This window comes from Prionailurus viverrinus, chromosome D2 (genome assembly GCF_022837055.1).
Source record: "Prionailurus viverrinus isolate Anna chromosome D2, UM_Priviv_1.0, whole genome shotgun sequence".
Lineage (NCBI taxonomy): Eukaryota > Metazoa > Chordata > Mammalia > Carnivora > Felidae > Prionailurus > Prionailurus viverrinus.
Genome location: NC_062571.1, coordinates 56,207,726 through 56,226,304, shown reverse-complemented (window position 1 = coordinate 56,226,304; position 18,579 = coordinate 56,207,726). Strand labels below are relative to the sequence as shown.

At 45.0% G+C, this 18,579-nt stretch overlaps 1 protein-coding gene across 1 annotated transcript in view; it reads left to right on the top strand.

Moving 5' to 3' along the window:
• The window catches only part of TLL2 (tolloid like 2), a 121,665-nt gene that overhangs the window by 43,301 nt on the left and 59,785 nt on the right, over window positions 1-18,579 (top strand). Inside the window, exon 3 of the mRNA XM_047826440.1 lies at window positions 8,505-8,582. Within this exon, the coding sequence (XP_047682396.1) occupies window positions 8,505-8,582 (78 nt within the window). The remainder of the gene's footprint in view (window positions 1-8,504; window positions 8,583-18,579) is intronic.

Sequence of the window (18,579 nt, the reverse complement as noted above, 5' to 3'; positions counted from 1 at the left end):
TGTGTGCGTTATGTGTGTATATGTGTGTGTGCATGTGCACTACAAAGTGCAGAGCACGTGTTCATAGGTGAGTATGTGCTGTAATCTTTTTTTTTTTTTTGGAAATCCCTTTATTTCCTGATTGTAAAAGTAATCTGTTGAGCACAATTTGGAAATTACACAAAGTATGTAAGAAAATAAAATTCACCCCCAAATTGCCAACCAGAGATAATCACAATGGGTATTGTGGGTATGTCCACCCAGCACTTCCCTCCCATTTTTTTTTTTGGATCTGCTTTTTCAGAAAAGATGGGATCATACCCAGTTCTATTGGAATCACCCTGGGCATTATTTCCTTATCTGTGTTTTGACTTACGATATGACCATTTTTCCCAGCTAGTAAACTTCCTTCTAAAACAGTTTATGAGGTTACATAGTGTTCCCTTTATATAATATTTCACTTTAGCCCCCGCCTCCCGTTGAGGGGTGTAGTGATTACAGTCTTTATTATAAAAATGTTGAGATGAATAGTCTTTGTCTTTACGGCCAATCAGTTCCTTGGTGCCAATATCTAGAAGTCATATTATTGGGTCAAAGTCATCTTACTGCCTATTTTGGTACACCTTGCTAAATTACCTCATAAAATGTTGCCAATTTATATTCCTCCTCCACAAGCAGCATATAAGAATTCCCTTTTTATTATACACTTGCTGATATTAAATCATTTCATTAACACATGTTGGCAATGATCTTTTAACTCATTTTCCCTTTCCCTTCTGTAGCATTTGAAATTTGGCATAGATATAAAATTTACTTGGCACTGAATTGCTTAGGATTACACATTGATTACCATAGTGGTTGACTAGTTCATTCCTAATTCAGCCTGTCGAGGGGGCTTGGCCTCTTTTTTTTTTTTTTTTCTAATGAATAATTAAAACCTCAGCTCTGCAGGTGTTTCTTGCACTGACGGAGAGAGGAGGTGTGCAGATACTTCACCCGTCTGCCTTGCCTGAGATGCTCGCTGATACCGCACTTGTACAGGTGTGGGGTAGAGGGCACGGGTTAGGAGCGTGGATTCTGGAGTCAGACAGGCCAGACTTGGAATGCAAATTCAGTCACTTACCAGCTGGGTGACCTCGAACAACTTACTCATGACCCTTCATTTTCTCTTCTGTAAAAGAGGAATAATATTACTTATTCATGGGATTGCTGTGCGTATTACATATGACCAAAGGGCATGGCAAAGTAAGACTGCTTAAGACATAGCTGTGAGGATAACACTCCAAAGCCCTGTACAAGCTGGCTGTGCGTTCCTCAGGCACCAGTGCCCGCCATGCTGCCCTCAGCCCTGGCTCCGGCCACGCGGCACTCACTTTCCTTGCCCAGGACATTGTCACTTGCTGGGTTTTTGTTTGTTTACTTGTTTTTGCTTTTTTGGTTTTGTTTTGCCTGTTTTGCTAGAATACTGTCCCTAGATGGATGTCCCCTTTTCATCATTTAGGGTCTCAGGCCAAATGCCATCTGCTCAGAGAGGCCTCCCCTGGGCTCCCATCCCCCCACTGCTCTTTCTTAAAACTGTTGTAATTTCTTCAAAGTGCTTAATCCTGCTGGCAACAATCTCATTGTTTATTTGTTGATTTTTATCCTCTGCACCAGAGCCATGAAGGCACCATAAAGGTAGGTCGTGTGTGTCCTGTGTTCAGGAACCCGGCACAGTGCTACCCCAAGCAGACACTCAACCAATGTTTACTGAGTTACTAGTAATGAAGTGGTTTGTAGGAGCTTGTGCTGGAGATTTTTTTTTTTTTTATTAGAATAAAGCAATGCAGATGCATGATAGGTTTACCTCTGGCGGGCCAGAGCTGTAAATACAGGTGTCTTCAAAGTGAGTAAATGGACAGCAGAGGTAGTCCCGGCCCGGTTACTTTAGCGTGTGATGTATACGAAAGGATTCGACACCAGACCATCTGGAGAGAATCTCAGTCTCTCTTCTCAATGGCTGTGTCATCAGTGATATCTTACCTGCTCTAAGCCTCAGTTGCCCTGCGTGTAAAACGGGAACGATATCCACCTCAGAGGGTTAGCTTGAGGATGAAACAGGTTAACGTAGGTGTGTACCTGCAAATAGTCAACACTTGAAAAATGGTAGTTATTCTGGTGTTTAAGAAAACCAAGGACTAAAAAATGTTAGGCTCTACAAATGAGGGATAGAAGGAATAATTAATATAAAGCTTTGTTTATAATTAGCATATTAATGAATATGCATAGTCACTATGCATGAGCATATATTCGATAGAGCAATATTGATCTATGGAACAAGACTGTCCTCTTGGGCTTTGGACAAGCCCACCTCTTTCTGCCTAGATGTCTTTGGATGTATATAGTTAATATTTCATTAATTATGGTGGAGGAGTGTTGTGTATACATCAATGTCTCATATGATGCATATAATTAAGCTACTTTTTGTTGGGAACGGAAGAAAATTGGGCTTTTCCAAAGAAAAGCAGCTTGCTCCCAAAGTTGCTAACAGATTGCTTCTTAATTGAACTTGGGAGGTGAATTATATGGTGAATTAGAGAAAAGAACAACTCTGAATTTAGTGAATTGTTCCATAAAGGAAACTGTGGGATTGAATTGCAAATGCTGGATAGAAACATTTCAGCCTGGCCCCATGCATCATGGGCCGTTGACCTCTGCTGTGTTTCAGTGAGAGCGTGAACAGGCCTGTAGCTCTCTTTTCAAGGCCTGGAGGGCATTCTTTCCCAGAGACCAGCTGTAAGCCTGGGTTTCTTATGCAAAGGAGACGTTTGAATAAGCCCCTGTGACTAATGAAATCTACAAGGTCTTTGCATATCCTCTCACTAAAGAGGTAATTAACCAAAGATCAAATATGAGCATTTATACATATTTTTTTCCAAATATTTTTTTGTCTTGCGATTACACCCAAGGAAGAATATATCCCCACACCCTAAATGCCCCCTCCCCCACTGTCCCCAATCTTTGTGTCAGGCTGTATTTCTCTTCCCTGTTCTGTGGTACCCATGCCTGCAGTTCCAACCACAGTCACACCTGTCTTACTCATTTGCTAGCTTTTACTGAAAGAGAGCAACATTTCTCACTGATTTAGATGTGAGAAGCGACTTTTTAAATGTTTGATGTCTGTTTCCAGCCCCACGTCTTTCATTACCGGTAAGCTTGGGGAGTAAGAGTTTAGTTGTAAGAAAATATCATGAAATGAGACTGCCTCTCACAGGTTCTCTGAGTAGTCACTCTCAACCTTGGCTGTACCTTAGAATCATCTGAAGAGCTTTTGAAAATCCCAAGGCCCAGCCCAGGCCCAGACTGGTTAAATAAGAAAGCCCCTGGTGGGTGGGACCCAGGCATCAGTATTTTTCTTCCTAAAACTTTTTTTTTTTTTTAACATTTATTCCTTTTTGAGAGTGAGAGAGACAGAGCATGAGTGGAGGAGGGGCAGAGAGAGTGGGAGATACAGAATCAGAGGCAGGCTCCAGGCTCTGAGCTCTCAGCACAGAGCCCGACGTGGGGCTTGAACCTACGGACCACAAGATCATGACCTGAGCTGAAGTCAGATGCTCAACTGACTGAACCACCCAGGCGCCCCATCAGTATTTTTCTAAAAAGTTTCCCCGGTGATCCCAAATCACACTGAAGGTTGAAAACCATTGTTCTGAGAATATCTGCTTTCCTCTCCCCATAAAAGCTGATGAAGACAAATTTTCCCATCAGTTAGGCTGCGTTAGAAATGATTGAGTCCTCTCTCTCTCTTTTTTAAATGTTTATTTATTTTTGAGAAAGAGAAACAGAGTGTGAGCAGGAGAGGGTCACAGAGAGAGAGAGAGGGAGACAGAATCTGAAGCGGGCTCCAGGCTCTGAGCGATCACCACAGAGCCCGATGCGGGGCTCGAACTCATGAACAGTGAGATCAGACCTGAGCCGAAGTCGGATGCTTAACTGACTGAGCCACCCAGGTGCCCCGATTGAGTTCTCTTTTTAAGCACTGCCTACCTGACTTACCTATCCATCCATCTCATATTTTATTGAGTGTCTGCTATGTGCCAGGCACAGTGCTGGGTGTTCATTGTTGGACAAGACAAGATCCCTTTCTTTGAGATGCCAGAAACTAGAAACCAAACTGAGGGATCAGCTGAATGGACAGGAGGTGCTGATACCTTGTGGTAAGGGATGTGAATCAGCCCAGGCTGTGACTGCACAGAGCAGAGTGCTTGGAACTTGGGAGAAGCAGTGGGTCAGTGTCCCAGAAGAAGCAGTGTCCCTGCTGACACTTGAAGCACCAGTTGGATTTGGCCGGGTCAAGAGGTGGGTGTGGCTGAAGACAATAGAAATCAAGGTGCTGTAGGTAGCTTGGGGTGGCTGGGTAGGAGTGGGAAAGTAGCAGCCTCAAGGCCCCAGGTGGGGGAGGCAGGCAGGGCCTTGTCACAGGGGCCAGGCAATCCTTTCAGGAGTTAGAACTCATCCCAAAGGCAGTGGGGAGCCTCAGGAAGGGTTTCATCAGGGGGAGTGGCCAAACCACATTATCTCCAGGTGGATCCCAGGCTTAGCTGTACTGGAAGCATGAGATTTGCTGCCCTTTTGAGAAAAAAAAAGACACTCTCTAGTCTTGCTGGTAAAGATGACAGAGGGGGGATTTGGGTTCTTAACTGCCCAGGGCTCCAAGCTCTCATAGGCCTCCTGGAAAATGCCGTGGGTCCCTTGGGACCCTTCCCCAGGCTCTCCCAGGCACCCCACTTGTTCTTTCTGGTCCTGAGGCTGAGGGGAAGAAGCACAGGTTTGGGGGTCAGATTGGCCCCACCTCCAGCTATCACCATTGCTAACCATCTCCGTACCCTCAAGACACGCAAGTCACTTCACCTCTTGGAGCCTTGTTTCCTTGTCTGTAAAGTGGGGATGTTTATGGTCCTTTTGTCATTGTGTCTTTTTGAGGCTAGAATTACAAAACACAATACAAGAAACTCATTTAGCACTGTTCTTAGGCATGGTCAGCTCCATAACTGCCACTTAGGAAACACTGATTCCTTCCCCCTCTATCTACTGGGGGGGAGGGGACACCCGCTCTGCCCTCAACTCCAGAGCTTTTGCTCCTATTATAGCTCCAAGCGCCTGGAGGCCAATAGATCAGAAGTCCTTGACCCCCACCCTCCTCTGCCTGATGCAGAGCTGAATATCAGTCTCTCCTGGCTTTTGTTCCCTCAAACACAGCCTACAGCTAACCTTGAACCCAGACTGTGCTTACAGGTTATTTATTTATTTATTTATTTATTTATGGCCTCCCTCCACCCCTTTCGCAAGAGCCAAGCATGTCTAAACTTTCCATCCCTTCATGCTGGGGTAGTGCTATGTGGAATCTCCTTTCAAATGCCAGCCCCTGAGTCCCCCTCCTGACCACTACTAATAACCCCGGTCATATTCAAAGTCGGTGCAGTTACAAAGCCCTTTCGTGTCCCCTGGCTGTCGTCTAGATCCCTCAGAATGAAAGCCAGATCCTCAAAATGCCCCCACATGAGCTAACCCTCCAGACCCTTCCCTGCCCGCTGGCCTCATTGCCTGTGACTCTGCCCCTCACAAATCATCCCGCCTCCCTACCGCCAAGCACACTCCCACCCCAGGGCCTTTGCCCCTGTTGCTTTTTCAATTTGGAACGTTCTTCCCCAGATTGTCTGTGGACTCTCTCCTTCACTTTCCTCAGGCTTCTGCTTTTCTACCTCATATGAAACAACCCCTTATCCCTAGTGCCCACTGTTACCCTCACCCTCATTTATTTTCTTCACAGTGCTTATCGACAACTGACTTAAATACTTAGTTGCCTATTTGTTTTTTGTTTTCTCCCCTACCCTCCATCAGAATATAATTTCCATGAGGTCAGGGTAGAGTTTGTTCCGTGTTGTATCCTGAGCAGCAGAAACAGCATCTGGCGTGTAGCAGGTGTCGGATAAATATTTGTTGAATGAGTTAGTGCCTAAACAAACCCATTACCTCATTTGGTCTTCAAAACAAACAGCCCATTTGACAGATGAAGAATACAAACGCCCAAGGTCTTATCCGCAGTTACGCAGTCAAGACTAAGCTAGTCCTAGATCTTTGGCTTCAGCCTCTTCTTCACTCCACACATGCCACATTCCTGTGCTGGCCAGCGATTTTCATACCATCAGGATTTCCCCTGACCTTTAGCCCGAGAGGAAATGATATCGCAACTGGAAGAATACCCAGAGGGCTGGGAGCTGGCAGCGAATGCACCGGCAGCTGCAGGGAGTGTGTGAGTGGATTCCGAGTTGGCCAGAAAGGCAGCAGAATGAACAGGACGAAGGCACGCAAAAATGTCAGCGCACGTCTGGTCCACTGCCGGTGTCATAGTCAGGAGAGGGAAAGAGGCGGTCTGCACAGCGGACCACAGGGTCGTCTCCCTTGCTTGTTCAGGGCCAGGTCATTGGATTGCGTGTTTGGGACCCTACCTCAAGCATTGTTGGAAGCCTGTGAGCTGTGGGGCACAGCAAAGATCATCAGGTTTCCTACCAGGAGACTGTGTCCTGAGCCCCCAGCTTCCCTGATGGGCTGGCAACCCCGGGCTAAGCATTTTGTGTCTCAGTTTTCTCCTCCGGAAAATGGGGTTCCTTTCTGCCACAGAAGGTTCTAATCAGGGTCAAAGGAGATATGGGGAAACTGCTTTGCAAGCTGCAAATTTCTAAACAAATGCAGGAAACAATTTTGCCCAAGTAGATTGTCCTGTAGTCGCTTTGATGTGGTTTCATATATATAATAGTCTCTCCTGGACATAGGCTTTGCCCTCATATCTGCTCCCTGGTGTCACAGCCCACTCAGTTTCGCAACTCCTGAATGTAGGAGTCACTGGGGGCCCCTCTCAGTCCCTCGTATCTAGTTCATCAGCCTCCCTGTTTCCCTGTCTGCAACTATATCCCTGTGGATCCAGCCTCCCTCTCTGTCGTGTTCCCCCTCGCCCACCACTGTCAGCCCCTCCACGTGGCAAGCTCATTCCCCATCCAGATTCTTTCCTGATCCTGGCCCAGACTTCTATGTCAGTTTCTTTGACTCCAGTGGTCAGAGAAGGCCCTTTCTGAGCAACTGCCCCAACCATGCTCTACCACATACCGCCTTTGACCTTCAGGTTTTCTGAACCTACAACGATTGTGGCCTTTTGTTTTCTTACTTTGTGTTTATCGTCCAGCCACCCATGTCACCCGTCTGTCTTGTTCACTGCTGGATCACCTGGTGCCTGGCGATTGCCTGGTGCACGCAATTTCAGCTCACTGTGGGTCTAATAATATTTGCTGATTGATCACGTTCCTGGTGAGGACAGGTGTGAACGAGGTTTATACCCAATGGCCACTAGCATTGGCCACAAACAAATACAAGCATCACTGTTCTTGACCAAGGCCGTGTCTGCGGAGTCTAATACATGAAGTTAGCAAAAGGGATTTCTTTTTTTTATGTTTATTTTTTTATGTTGAGAGAGAGAGAGTGCGCACATGTGAGTGCAGGGTGAGGGGGGCAGACAGAGAGAGGGAGTGAAAGAATCCTAAACAGGCTCCGAGTCATCAGGGTAGAGCCCACCTCAGGGCTCAATCTCAGGAACCACGAGATCATGACCTGAGCTGAAATCAAGAGTCGGGTGCTTAGCCAACTGAGCCACCCAGGCACCCTGGAAGTCAACAGAGCAGTTTCTTTTTATTTTATTTTATTATTTATTTATTTATTTTTAAGAGAGAGAGAGAGAGAGAGAGAGAGAGGAAGAGAACGTGCGCGCGCTCACGCACACACACACACACACACACACACACACACTCATGCATGTGTAAGCGGAGGAGGGGCAAAGAGAGAAGGGGACATAGGATCTGAAGTGGGTTCTGTGCTGACAGCAGAGAGCCCGATACGGGGCTCAAACTCACAAACTGTGAGATCGTGACCTGAGCCGAAGTCTAACATTTAACCAACTGAGCCACCCAGGCGCCCAACAGAGCAATTTTAAAATGAGGCTCACTCCAAAGAGAAAACCAAAATACTTATTTAAGCCAAGGTCGTAACTGACCACATCACATATTTAAAAGCAGCACTGATGATTTCTCCCTGCATTCCACACCAGGGGACCCCAGAAGGCTGTGTCCTGTTTACATTTGGGCTTCCTGGTGGAGGTGAGGGTGAGAAAGCTGACTTCGAGGTTGACTCTGGGATTTGCCTGTTAACTTTGTGTATCTGACTCCAAGTACCCTTGAACTGGTCAAGGAGAGTAATCCGTTTATAATTTGTGAATCATGTGCGTGATTATGGAAAAGCAGGTTCTTTTTTGCCCCTAACATCTAGAACAGTACCCAGCCTGTGATAGGTGCCCAATCAACCCTTGTTATCAAATCTTTCTTGATCTGCCAGGGATTCTGGTCATCCCTCAGGTGACCAGGTTTGCTCCCTCATTTCTTGGTGCTCCTACAAAGAAGGCTAATGTGTCCTCATGCTTCTTTTCTTCCTCATTCCTTTAGGTGGGCTCGAGGAGCAGCCTTTCGAGAGCTGGCAGAATGCTACAGCCATGAATACCAGCAGCGAGGAAGCCAGAAAGGGTAATATGAGGCCCCGCCAGGCCTCTGCATCCTTGTTTTTTTCAGCTGTGGTAAATTTCGCAGAATATAAAATTTCCATTTTAATGTGTACAACTTAGTGGCATAAAGTACCTTCACGATGTTGTGCAACCATCCCTCTATCTTGTTCCAGAACATTTTTATCATCCCAAAGGAGACCCCACACCTGCTAAGCAGTCACTCCTCTTTTGTCCCTCACCCCCTGCCCTTGGCTTTGGAAACGTCTTATTCCACTTTTTACTTCCTATCACAGTAGACTAGAAGCACCGAGGTCTGTGGCCATGAGGGAGTGTGTCCTCTTACTGAGGATGGACTGGCTGCTGGAGAAAGCCGTAGAAGGGTGGTGTTTGGTTGCTCAGGGACTGTACGGTCTTCAGTTAAACTCTGCCTTCTGGGTTTGACCTTTCTCATTGGTGCCTGGCTTGTAAGTTGCTGCCCCCAAGGGCTGACAGGAGGGATCGTGAGGCTTTGGGAACTGGGTATCTGAGGGAACAAGTGGGCATGGGAGGCAAGGTGAGAAGATAAAGCTGGGGTGGGGGCTCAGGAGGAGGGTGTAGACTAGAGACCTTTTGTGTGCGCTGCTGCGGGAGGGGGCGGGTGGGGTTGTCTGTGGCCAGGGCCACCTGCCAGGTTCCTGCCTCGATAGTGCTGCTTCTGTCCATCTGCGCACTAATGCTCACAGGAATGTGCTTTCCTGGTTCTAGAGATTCTAGCCTGGAGATTATGGGTGGGGGTGTCTCACTAGAAGCGTCTCAGTTTGGGGGAGTTTTTCCCATTCGGAAGCTGTGCTGGAGGAGAGAGGCTGCTGGGCTTTGGGCTGGCCTGCAGCCTACAGGAGTGAGGGCTCACTGCTGGCAATGGCGTTTCTTCTGCCTAAAATGAACGCGGGGCAAAAGGAATAATTTTTTATTGAAGTATAGTTGACACACAGTATCAAAAGGAATGATTTTTAGAATCTTCTGATCCGTAGTCGAATGCATTATCCATTGCACCACTGGCCAGTCAAAAGGAATAATTTTTTAAATTTTATTTATTTATTTTAAGAGGGACAGAGAGAGCATGAGCACGGGAAGGGCAGAGAGAGGGAGATCCCAAGCAGGCTCCACTGGCTGTCAGCACAGAGCCCAATGTGGGGATCGATCCCACAAAACTGTGAAATGATGACCTGAGCCGAAATCAAGAGTTGGAGGCTTAACCAACTGAACCACCCAGGCACCCCTATCATATCCTTATTTAAAGTTAAAAAAAGTTTTTTTTAACATTTATTTATTTTTGAGGGAGAGATTGAGAGAGAGACAAAGCGTGAGTGGGAGAGGGGCAGAGAGAGACAGAGACACAGAATTGGAAGCAGGCTCCAGGCTCTGACTTGTCAGCACAGAGCCCGACGTGGGGCTCGAACTCACAAGCTGCGAGATCATGACCTGAGCCAAAGTTGGATGCTTAACTGACTGAGCCACCAGGCACACTTATCATATCTTTTTTTAAAGTTAAAAAATTTTCTTTTGAATGTTTATTTATTTTTGTAGGAGAGAGAGACAGAGCGTGAGCAGGGGAGGAGCACAGAGAAAGGGAGATGCAGAATCCAAAACAATCTCCAGGCTCTGAGCTCTCAGCACAGAGCCAGACTCGGGGTTGAACTCACAAATTGTGAGATCATGACCCGAGCTGAAGTCGGATGCTTAACCGATTGAGCCACCCAGATGACCCTATCATATCCTTTTTTAAATGTTTTTAAAAATTCTTTTCCCTGGGGTACCTGAGTGGCTCAGTGGGTTAAGCATCTGACTTCGGCTCAGGTCATGATCTCGAGGTTCGTGAGTTCAAGCCCCACGTCCGGCTCTGTGCTGACCGCTCAGAGCCTGGAACCTGCTTCGGATTCTGTGTCTCCCTCTCCCTCTGCCCCTCCCCTGCTTACACTCTGTGTGTATCTCTCTCTCTCTCTCAAAAATAAATAAACATTAAAAAGAAATTAAAAAAAAATTCTTTTCCCTTTGGGGCACCTGGGTGGCTCATTCAGTTCAGCGTCCGACTTCAGCTTAGGTTATGAACTCAGTTTGTGTGTCTAAGCCCTGCGTAGAGCTCTGTGCTGACAGCTCAGAGCCTGGAGCCTGCTTTGGATTCTGTCTCCCTCTCTCTTTGCCCCTCCCATGCTCATGCTCATGCTCTGTCTCTCAAAACTAAATAAACATTAAAAACTGTAAAGAAAAAAAATTCTTTTCCTTTTAATTTGGCTACCTCCTTCACTTCTTTTTTTCACATACCGCCCCCTACCCTTTTCTCTGTCATGCAAGCTTGATGACGTTGTACGCATCCTTCCACACTGTTTTCCCCACACACATGTATTCATATATACACTTAGGTAGAGATATAAACATATATTCAAATACAAGCTTCATCGCTTTAAAAAGTGGGATCATATTTGATACATGCTTTTTATGAATCCTGCTTTTCTCAGCAACACCTCATGAGAAACTCCTCTAATGCATTTGTGATAACTTTATTCTTTTGAACATTTTGCAAAACATTCCTGATATGGATGGACTGTAATTGATCCAGTCGTTCCCTTGTCAATTAACCTTCACTTCATTCGAAGTTTTTGCCTTCGTGAGCAATGCTGCATTGCACTGACATTCCTGAACACACATCCTCACACTCTTGTTTTTAACAGGTGTTGCTAGAACGCATTTCAAAAGGTAAAACCGTTCACGTTTCCATAGCAACTTGAGAGTGTGCCTTTTTCACTGTATCCTCTCTAGCACCAGGTACTAGCAGCGTGTTTAATAATGTAAACAGTGGTTTATTATTACTTAATTTTTATTTCCTTGACTGCCGGTGACTTTCAACATTTCTTCCTGGCTTTGCCAGTGATTTGGGGACGCACTTCTGTGATTTGCCTCTTCCTGCCTGTCTTCTGCTCACTTTGCTGTTGGGTTGCTGATCCCCCTCTTTTCAGTCTGGCCTCCTTTAGAGAAAGGCAGATTCATTAGCTGCCCCGCCTCCCCCCCCCCCCCCCGACCACGTGACAAATGTGCATTTGTTTCTGTATCTCACAGGATATTTATTTCTGGGACCATGTGCGGGGCTCCCTTTAAAAATCTGTGGTTTCCTGCTTTGCTTTTTCTAAGTATTTTGACTTGTGCTTTCTCAGACTCTCCAGACATCTGGTAATCTTAGTGGCACTTCATTTTGGCCACAGAAACCCAGCCCTTGGCGCTAACAATTGAGCACAGGGTGTGAGGATGCAACTCGAGGGGTTCGCTATCCCTGCAGTAACATAGACGCCACACCTAATTTTTCCTTCCGTAGTGACTTATCGTTGCATAAAACCACGCCCAAACTTGGTGACTTCAAACAGTGGTTTGCTATCTTTCGAGATTCTGTGGGTTGACTGGGCTCAGTGGGATGTTTCCTTAGCTGACATCAGCCGGGTCACTCACCCAACTGCATTCCTCTAGCAGCTGGGCTGGGCCCGGATGGAAGGTCCAAAAAAGCTATAGTCACATGTGCCTCCACGTGGCTCTTCTCTCCACATGGACTTTCGTTTGGTTGTCTAACCTGAGACTTTTCTTACAGTATGGCGGCTGGCTTCCCGGGGGGAAGAAGCAGAAGCCGCCAGTCCACTTAAGGCCTGAACTCAGAGTACCCAGAATGCCACTTCTGCCACATTCTATTGGTCGACACAAGCCTAACCAGCTTCGAGGAGAAGCAAATAGATTCCACCCCTCAATGTGAAAAACAGCATGAGCTCACAGGAATGAGAGCTGTGGCCATATTCAGAGACCAGCTCCTACCTTCTCTCGCTGCATCTTACCTGCCCACCAGCAACAGGCATTGTCAGGGGTCTTAGTATTTACTAGTTTGTTGGTGTAAAATGACCCAACCAAATAAACTTCGACAGTCAGACGCACTTGGGTTTGCATCCCAGCTTAGCCACTGAGTAGCTAGGACCTCAGATGAGTATTCGAACTCCACCTACGACGTTCGGGGAGAATTAGAGGTAATATTTACGCAAAGTGCACAGCCAGGTTCTGGAATTTAAGAGGTGCTCACTGAATGTAGCTCGTCTACTTTTTCCTCCCTACCTCCACCTCCAAGAATAATAATATCCAGCATTAAAGTATATCATCCACCTCTGGACTGGGATTCCACAGCTGTTCAACAGCTGCACAGAAATACAATTAAAGGAGACCGGAAAGAATAAGGCTGTTGCAGTTTGTTAAAATTCTGTTTCTGGTAGGTTGGCCTGTGCATGGTACCCACACTGCACAAGAAATCTTCTTGGGGTTTTTAAGGCGGACAGTGACAATACTCCCCCAGCCACCCCTCCTCATACCCCTAAAATAGGCTAAATCCATAGTCCACAAACCCTCCAATGACCCTGGGCTTTTGGAAGTGGATAATGTCAAGGCTAGGCCAGTTTCTCTACTCTGTATTGCAGCAGCAGATGGGCAGGTCTTTAAGCATCCAGGAAAAGCCTGACGAGGAAAGAGACCCTCGTCACCCTCAAAGGTGAGCTGAAGGCAGGCTATTCTAGCCTGTCCCCCCCAGCTTTCCCTCCATCAGCTCCATCTTTCCAGGGCACTGTCAGGCGCCAGCCTGGGGTGCTCCTTGTTTTTGTTTGAATTGAAGATAAGTTGTGTCAATCTCAGATTCCCCTTTAATCACAGCCTGCCCCCCTCCCACCACCCCCAGAAAAAGAGACCGCCCAAGCAGGAGAAAGGATCTGAGGAAGCCCCCCTGCCCCGGCCCCCCTGGCTTCAGCAGCAGGTTTATTTCCTGGCATTATGTGGCTCCCCTCAGCCCTGACGGCAGGGATTTGTGCTCCCAGCTCTGGGGAGGGCTGGGGGGCTCAGAGAATTGCTCACTCAGCATCCCCCTGGCAGACCGTTTGGTCCAGGGAGTCTCCCTCCCCTGGCGATGAGAGCTCAGCATGTATTTTGGGGCTGCTAATAGGATTAATGAAATGGAGTGTGTAACCGCTACTCCAATGAAGCTGTGACTGTTTTGATGGAGCCTGATTTCCAGAACCATATTCATAAAAGAGAATGAACCTTTCACTTTCAGTAACGGTTCCTAAGGGCTTTGTGTTGCAGGAAATAATAATGGAATCTTGTTTGCACTGGAGACCACAAACTTGGGTGCAAAGCACCACTCAGCTCCCGGACCCCTGAATGTCACTAATGTCAGTATATCTGGGTGCAACCACTGAACCTAACTGTAGGCATTCTCTCTAGCCTGTCCCCGAATGCAGACCTTGACAGTGATTACTGAAGCTCGCATTGAGCCTTTACGACTGCAGGCATTTGACATTCATTACCTGGTTCAATGCCCACAACACCACCATGCAGCAGGAAACAAGACTCAGAAGGAAGGAAGAGTGGCTTATCCAAGGCCACACAAGTAGCAAATGGCAGCATTTATCTTGAGCCTAAGTCTCCCAACTTAAAACCCCCTGCTCTCAACTTTTAGGCTATATCAGTGGTTCTCAAACATCCCTGTGCTTTTGAACTACCTAAGAGCTTTAAAATCTCACATGCCTGGACTCCACTGTAGTTGGACCGAGTTGCCACCTCAGGGCAGGGGGCAGACACCAGGACTTTTAAAAAGCTTCCCAGTTGATTCACACGTGCAGCCAGGTTTGAAAACCATCATACAGAATAATCCAGTCTCTGCTTTCACCGAGGGGCTACTCTTTAGTCTTCCAAGGTTCCCAGGCAAGGTATGAATTTGCCCATCACCCTGGGATGGGGGTTATGCAGATGGCTTGGCTGTCGGGATGGTTGCATCCAGTGTGGGGGTGACCAGTTAAAAAATCGAAAATTCCTAGTTCCTCTCTTGAGAAGGCTGGGTCAGGCCTGGTTCTGTTTATGGCACACCTGTGCCTTCTTCTGGAGATGGAACATTGAATGGCTGTGGCCGCTGTGCTTTTTCAGAGAGAATAGGGTCCACTCCCAGAGCCAGATAATTTAAATGGACTTTATCCCCCAGCCCACCCCAACCCCCAGTGTGTTAAATCCTTTCAGATGCCCCTGAGCTTCTCTTCAAATGTAGGACTCTTGGCCATAATAAATAACTACATCCTTCTATGTGGACTCCAATTCCAGATAGTAGTAATCCAAGAAAATCCAATAATGACAGTTGCATTAAGATCCTTCTTCCAGGCTAAGCAGAACATCTGTTTAGACATATTTTTAATCGGCAAATGCTTCCTGTGTTGAGTCCTCGGCAAATTAAATTTCTCACTGGACCGAGGGGGGGAAGCTGTCATTCAATAACCCATCTCTGGAAATTACACCCCAGTCTCTTTCCAGGTGCACTTAAGATTTTCCCATGCTGACTCGGCTGCATACCGGCCCTAGCAATACGAGGTCACATGTATATATAGCACAGCTTGTCTGAGAAACATGGGATGTCGTAGTGCTGGTCCCTCAAATAGAGGGCTATTTCTGCCCATTCTGCAAAGGAGACTTGGCGGCAGAAGAAAATTAAGAGACTTGTTGAAAACCCTACGGGAAATGAATAACAAACTTCCACTTGCTACATCGCTGCCTGTGATTACTTAAGACGCGATGATTCTCAGGATTTAAACGTTCAGGGCGTTAGGGCTGCCGACATTTTGGAGGGGTTTCCGCGGCAGAATTGTTTGGACTGTAGGGCTGTTTATTTTTAGAATAACTCATCCAATTCGTTCACTCAAAACACAAAAGCACCTGACTGTTTACCACCAACCAGGCACTGTGCTGGGTGTGAATAGAGTGGTGGACAAGCCAGCCACAGTTCCTGCCTGTGGGGGCAACTCAATTTGAAGGCACTTAGCTGTGACTTGTAGTCGAGGGTTGGGATAGCCAATTAGAGTATCTGCAGAGGCCTCGCAGGTAATGTCAATGGGTGAGGTGGGCTAGATGGGACCAAAGAAAGGCGGGGAGAGGTTCTAACAACCAGGAAAACATGTCTTGGCTATGGTGAGCAGGTACTGCAGAACTCGAGTGGGTTATAATTGAGGGGACATGGACCCAGTGTTGCCACATCCTTCTGTTTTTCATGAAAATCTGTATTCTTATGTGAAATCCCTTGATTTTTAAAAGTTGGCTTCTGAAGTGATATTAAACAAAAAAACAAAAAACAGTGTGGGCCAAGAGTGTCTAAGCCAAGCAAAGCACATCTGTGGGATGGGTTTATCCCAAGAGCTGCAAGTGTATGACTTCTGATCTAGAAATTCTACCAGTAAAACAATTATTTTTAGGTTCAAAAATGTATTATATGCCAACCTTCTTGTTTATATGATTAACTGAATTAGCAGGAACCCCTATACAAATACAGAACTGCTAAAAATAGTATGGAACCTTTCCACCCTCCTGAATAAAAGATACACAGTTAAGATCAAAGGATAGAAAGGGAAATTTCCATGATCAGAAGAAATAGGGAACACAAACCCATAAAATTAAGCCGCAGATGGTGGTAAGAGTTTGCAGAGGACATTCAAACTGGGCTAGGATTTGGGGAACAAGGGGCCTATAAATAAAGGAGATGTGGGCTTGGTCCCATGTGAAGCAGAAAGTGAATACTAAGATCTTGCATAAAATGAGCACTGTCATAGGGCTTCATATTCACTAAAAAAGAGAGAATAGAAAAGCTCTGCCCAGTGGCTAAGAGGAGTGGCAAGAAATCGTGCTATCTTTCCTAGACTCTAAGTGTGGCTAAAAAAAAGAAAAAAAAATCTTCTATGAGCAACTGAATCCGAAAGCCTGTTCCCTCTACAGGTATAAGTTCTCAAATTACATTTCCTAAATATGGAAACCCTAAACTTAGAAATTAACTTAAGAATTGATCTAGGACCCTAGAATCCCAACAGCCCTGAAAAAATGAAAAATAGGGTCACATTCATAGTTGATGGCATCGAGGGCTCCTTCAGATAGAAATGATCTCCCCTAAAAGTGAACTTTAAATAAAAACATTAGATACACAAAGAGTTAATCTATGAAGGAGAATCAGCAGAGATAATAAATTGGTGAATGATACAGAATGATACAGAAATAATGATACAGAAATAATAGAACAGTCTGAAGGAGATTAAATAAGTATATGTAACGTGTCTAAAGAACCAACAGAAGAATTTGAAACTATAGTAGGGAGGGGGAAAAAACAGGCAGATTAGGAAGCTACTAGATAGGTATGTCCTAGTGTCTTAGTGTTGGTCCCAAATAGAGAATTATTTCTGCCCATTCTCCAAAGGAGAGTTGGCAGCAGAAGAAAATTAAGAGACTTACTGAAGACACTATGGGAAATGAATAGCAAACTTCCACTTGCCACATTGCTGCCTGTGATTACCTAAGGCACAATGACAGGTGACAGAATGACCATTAAACTATAAGGATACCTTCTGTTGGTAACAATAAAGACCAAAAGACATTGGAATACTATCTCTGAAGTGCTGAAAGAAAAATATCTCTCAGCTTAGAATTCTGTACTTTCCCAGCTAAACTTAGTTTCCAGGGTGCAGATAAAATAAATTGAGTGAAGATGAAATAGAGTGAAGATAAAATAAACTGAGAGAGTGTATGATCATCATGAGAGAATAATAAAAGATGCATTTCCACGAGGAAGATTCGAGATGTGAGAAGTAGCAGTAAGCGCAGAAATGGTGTATATGAAGGCAGATATAAATCTGCATTGCAAACAAACATATCACTGGTAATAGTGACTAATTTGGGGCCTTAAAAGCAAGTAAACAATAACATGAAAAATTGGAAGTTCTGTTTACAAATTAAAATACTTTAAGATCCTTGTATTCTCAGAATGAGAATGGAGATTCTGATTTCTTCAGATCTATCTTATAGTTCACTAATTCTTTGTACTTTGCTAAGTCCAGTATGAATGTTAAAAATAAAAGTCAATACTAAAATAGAAAGGAGACAATGGAAATAAAAAGTAAATATAGAAAAATATCTTAATCCTATAGAAAGCAATAAAGGAGAAATAAAAAGAAGCAAAGAAAAAGATAGCAGATAGTGACCACACACAGAGAGAAGGAAATCAGCCCAGGTATATCAGTTATAAAATAAGTCTAATTCACCTGTTAAAAGAGAGATTCTTAGATTGAGCAATAAGAAAAAAAATGTAGCTATTTGATGTTTATAACAGACATAACTAAAATCTAATTACACTTATATGCAAAAATTCTCAACAAAATATTAACAAATCAAAACCATCAATGTATAAAAAATAATTATACACCATAATCAAATGAAATTAATCCAGGCATGCAAGGTTCAATATTTGAAAATCAACCAATGTAACCTTACCATATCAACAAGCTAAAAAAGAAAAATCCCATGATCATATCAACGAATACAGAAAAAGCATTTAACAAAATCTGACATTTACAATAAAAACACAGCAAGTTAGGAATAGAGAGAAATTAACTTGATAAAAAGCATCTGCCAAAACCTTACAGCTTATATCTTACTTAAAGTAAAAGACTAAATACTTCCTCTAAAACCAGGAACAAGGCAAGGATGTCTGCTTTCATGCTCTTATTCAACATAGTTCTGGAAGTTATAGACACTGCAGTGAGGCAAGAAAAATAATTAAAGGCATGAACATTGGAAAGGAAGAAATAAAACTGTTTCTATTTCCAAATGACTCGTCTGTGCGTATAGAAGATCCGAGGGAATCTAAAAACAAAAAACAAAAAACAAATCCTAGAACTAATAAGCAAATTTAGCAAGATGGCAGATACAAGGCCAAAACCCCAAATTGCTTACATTTTTTAATGTTTATTTTTTTTTTTAGAGAGAGCACGCGCACGCGCAGGCGAGCAAGTGGGAGAGGGGCATAGAGAGACAGAGACACAAATCTAAAGCAGGCTCCAGGCTCTGAGCTGTCGGCACAGAGCTCAATGCGGGGCTCCTACTCACAAGCAGTGAGATCATGACCTGAGCTGAAGTCGGACACTTAACTGACTGACCCACCCAGGTGC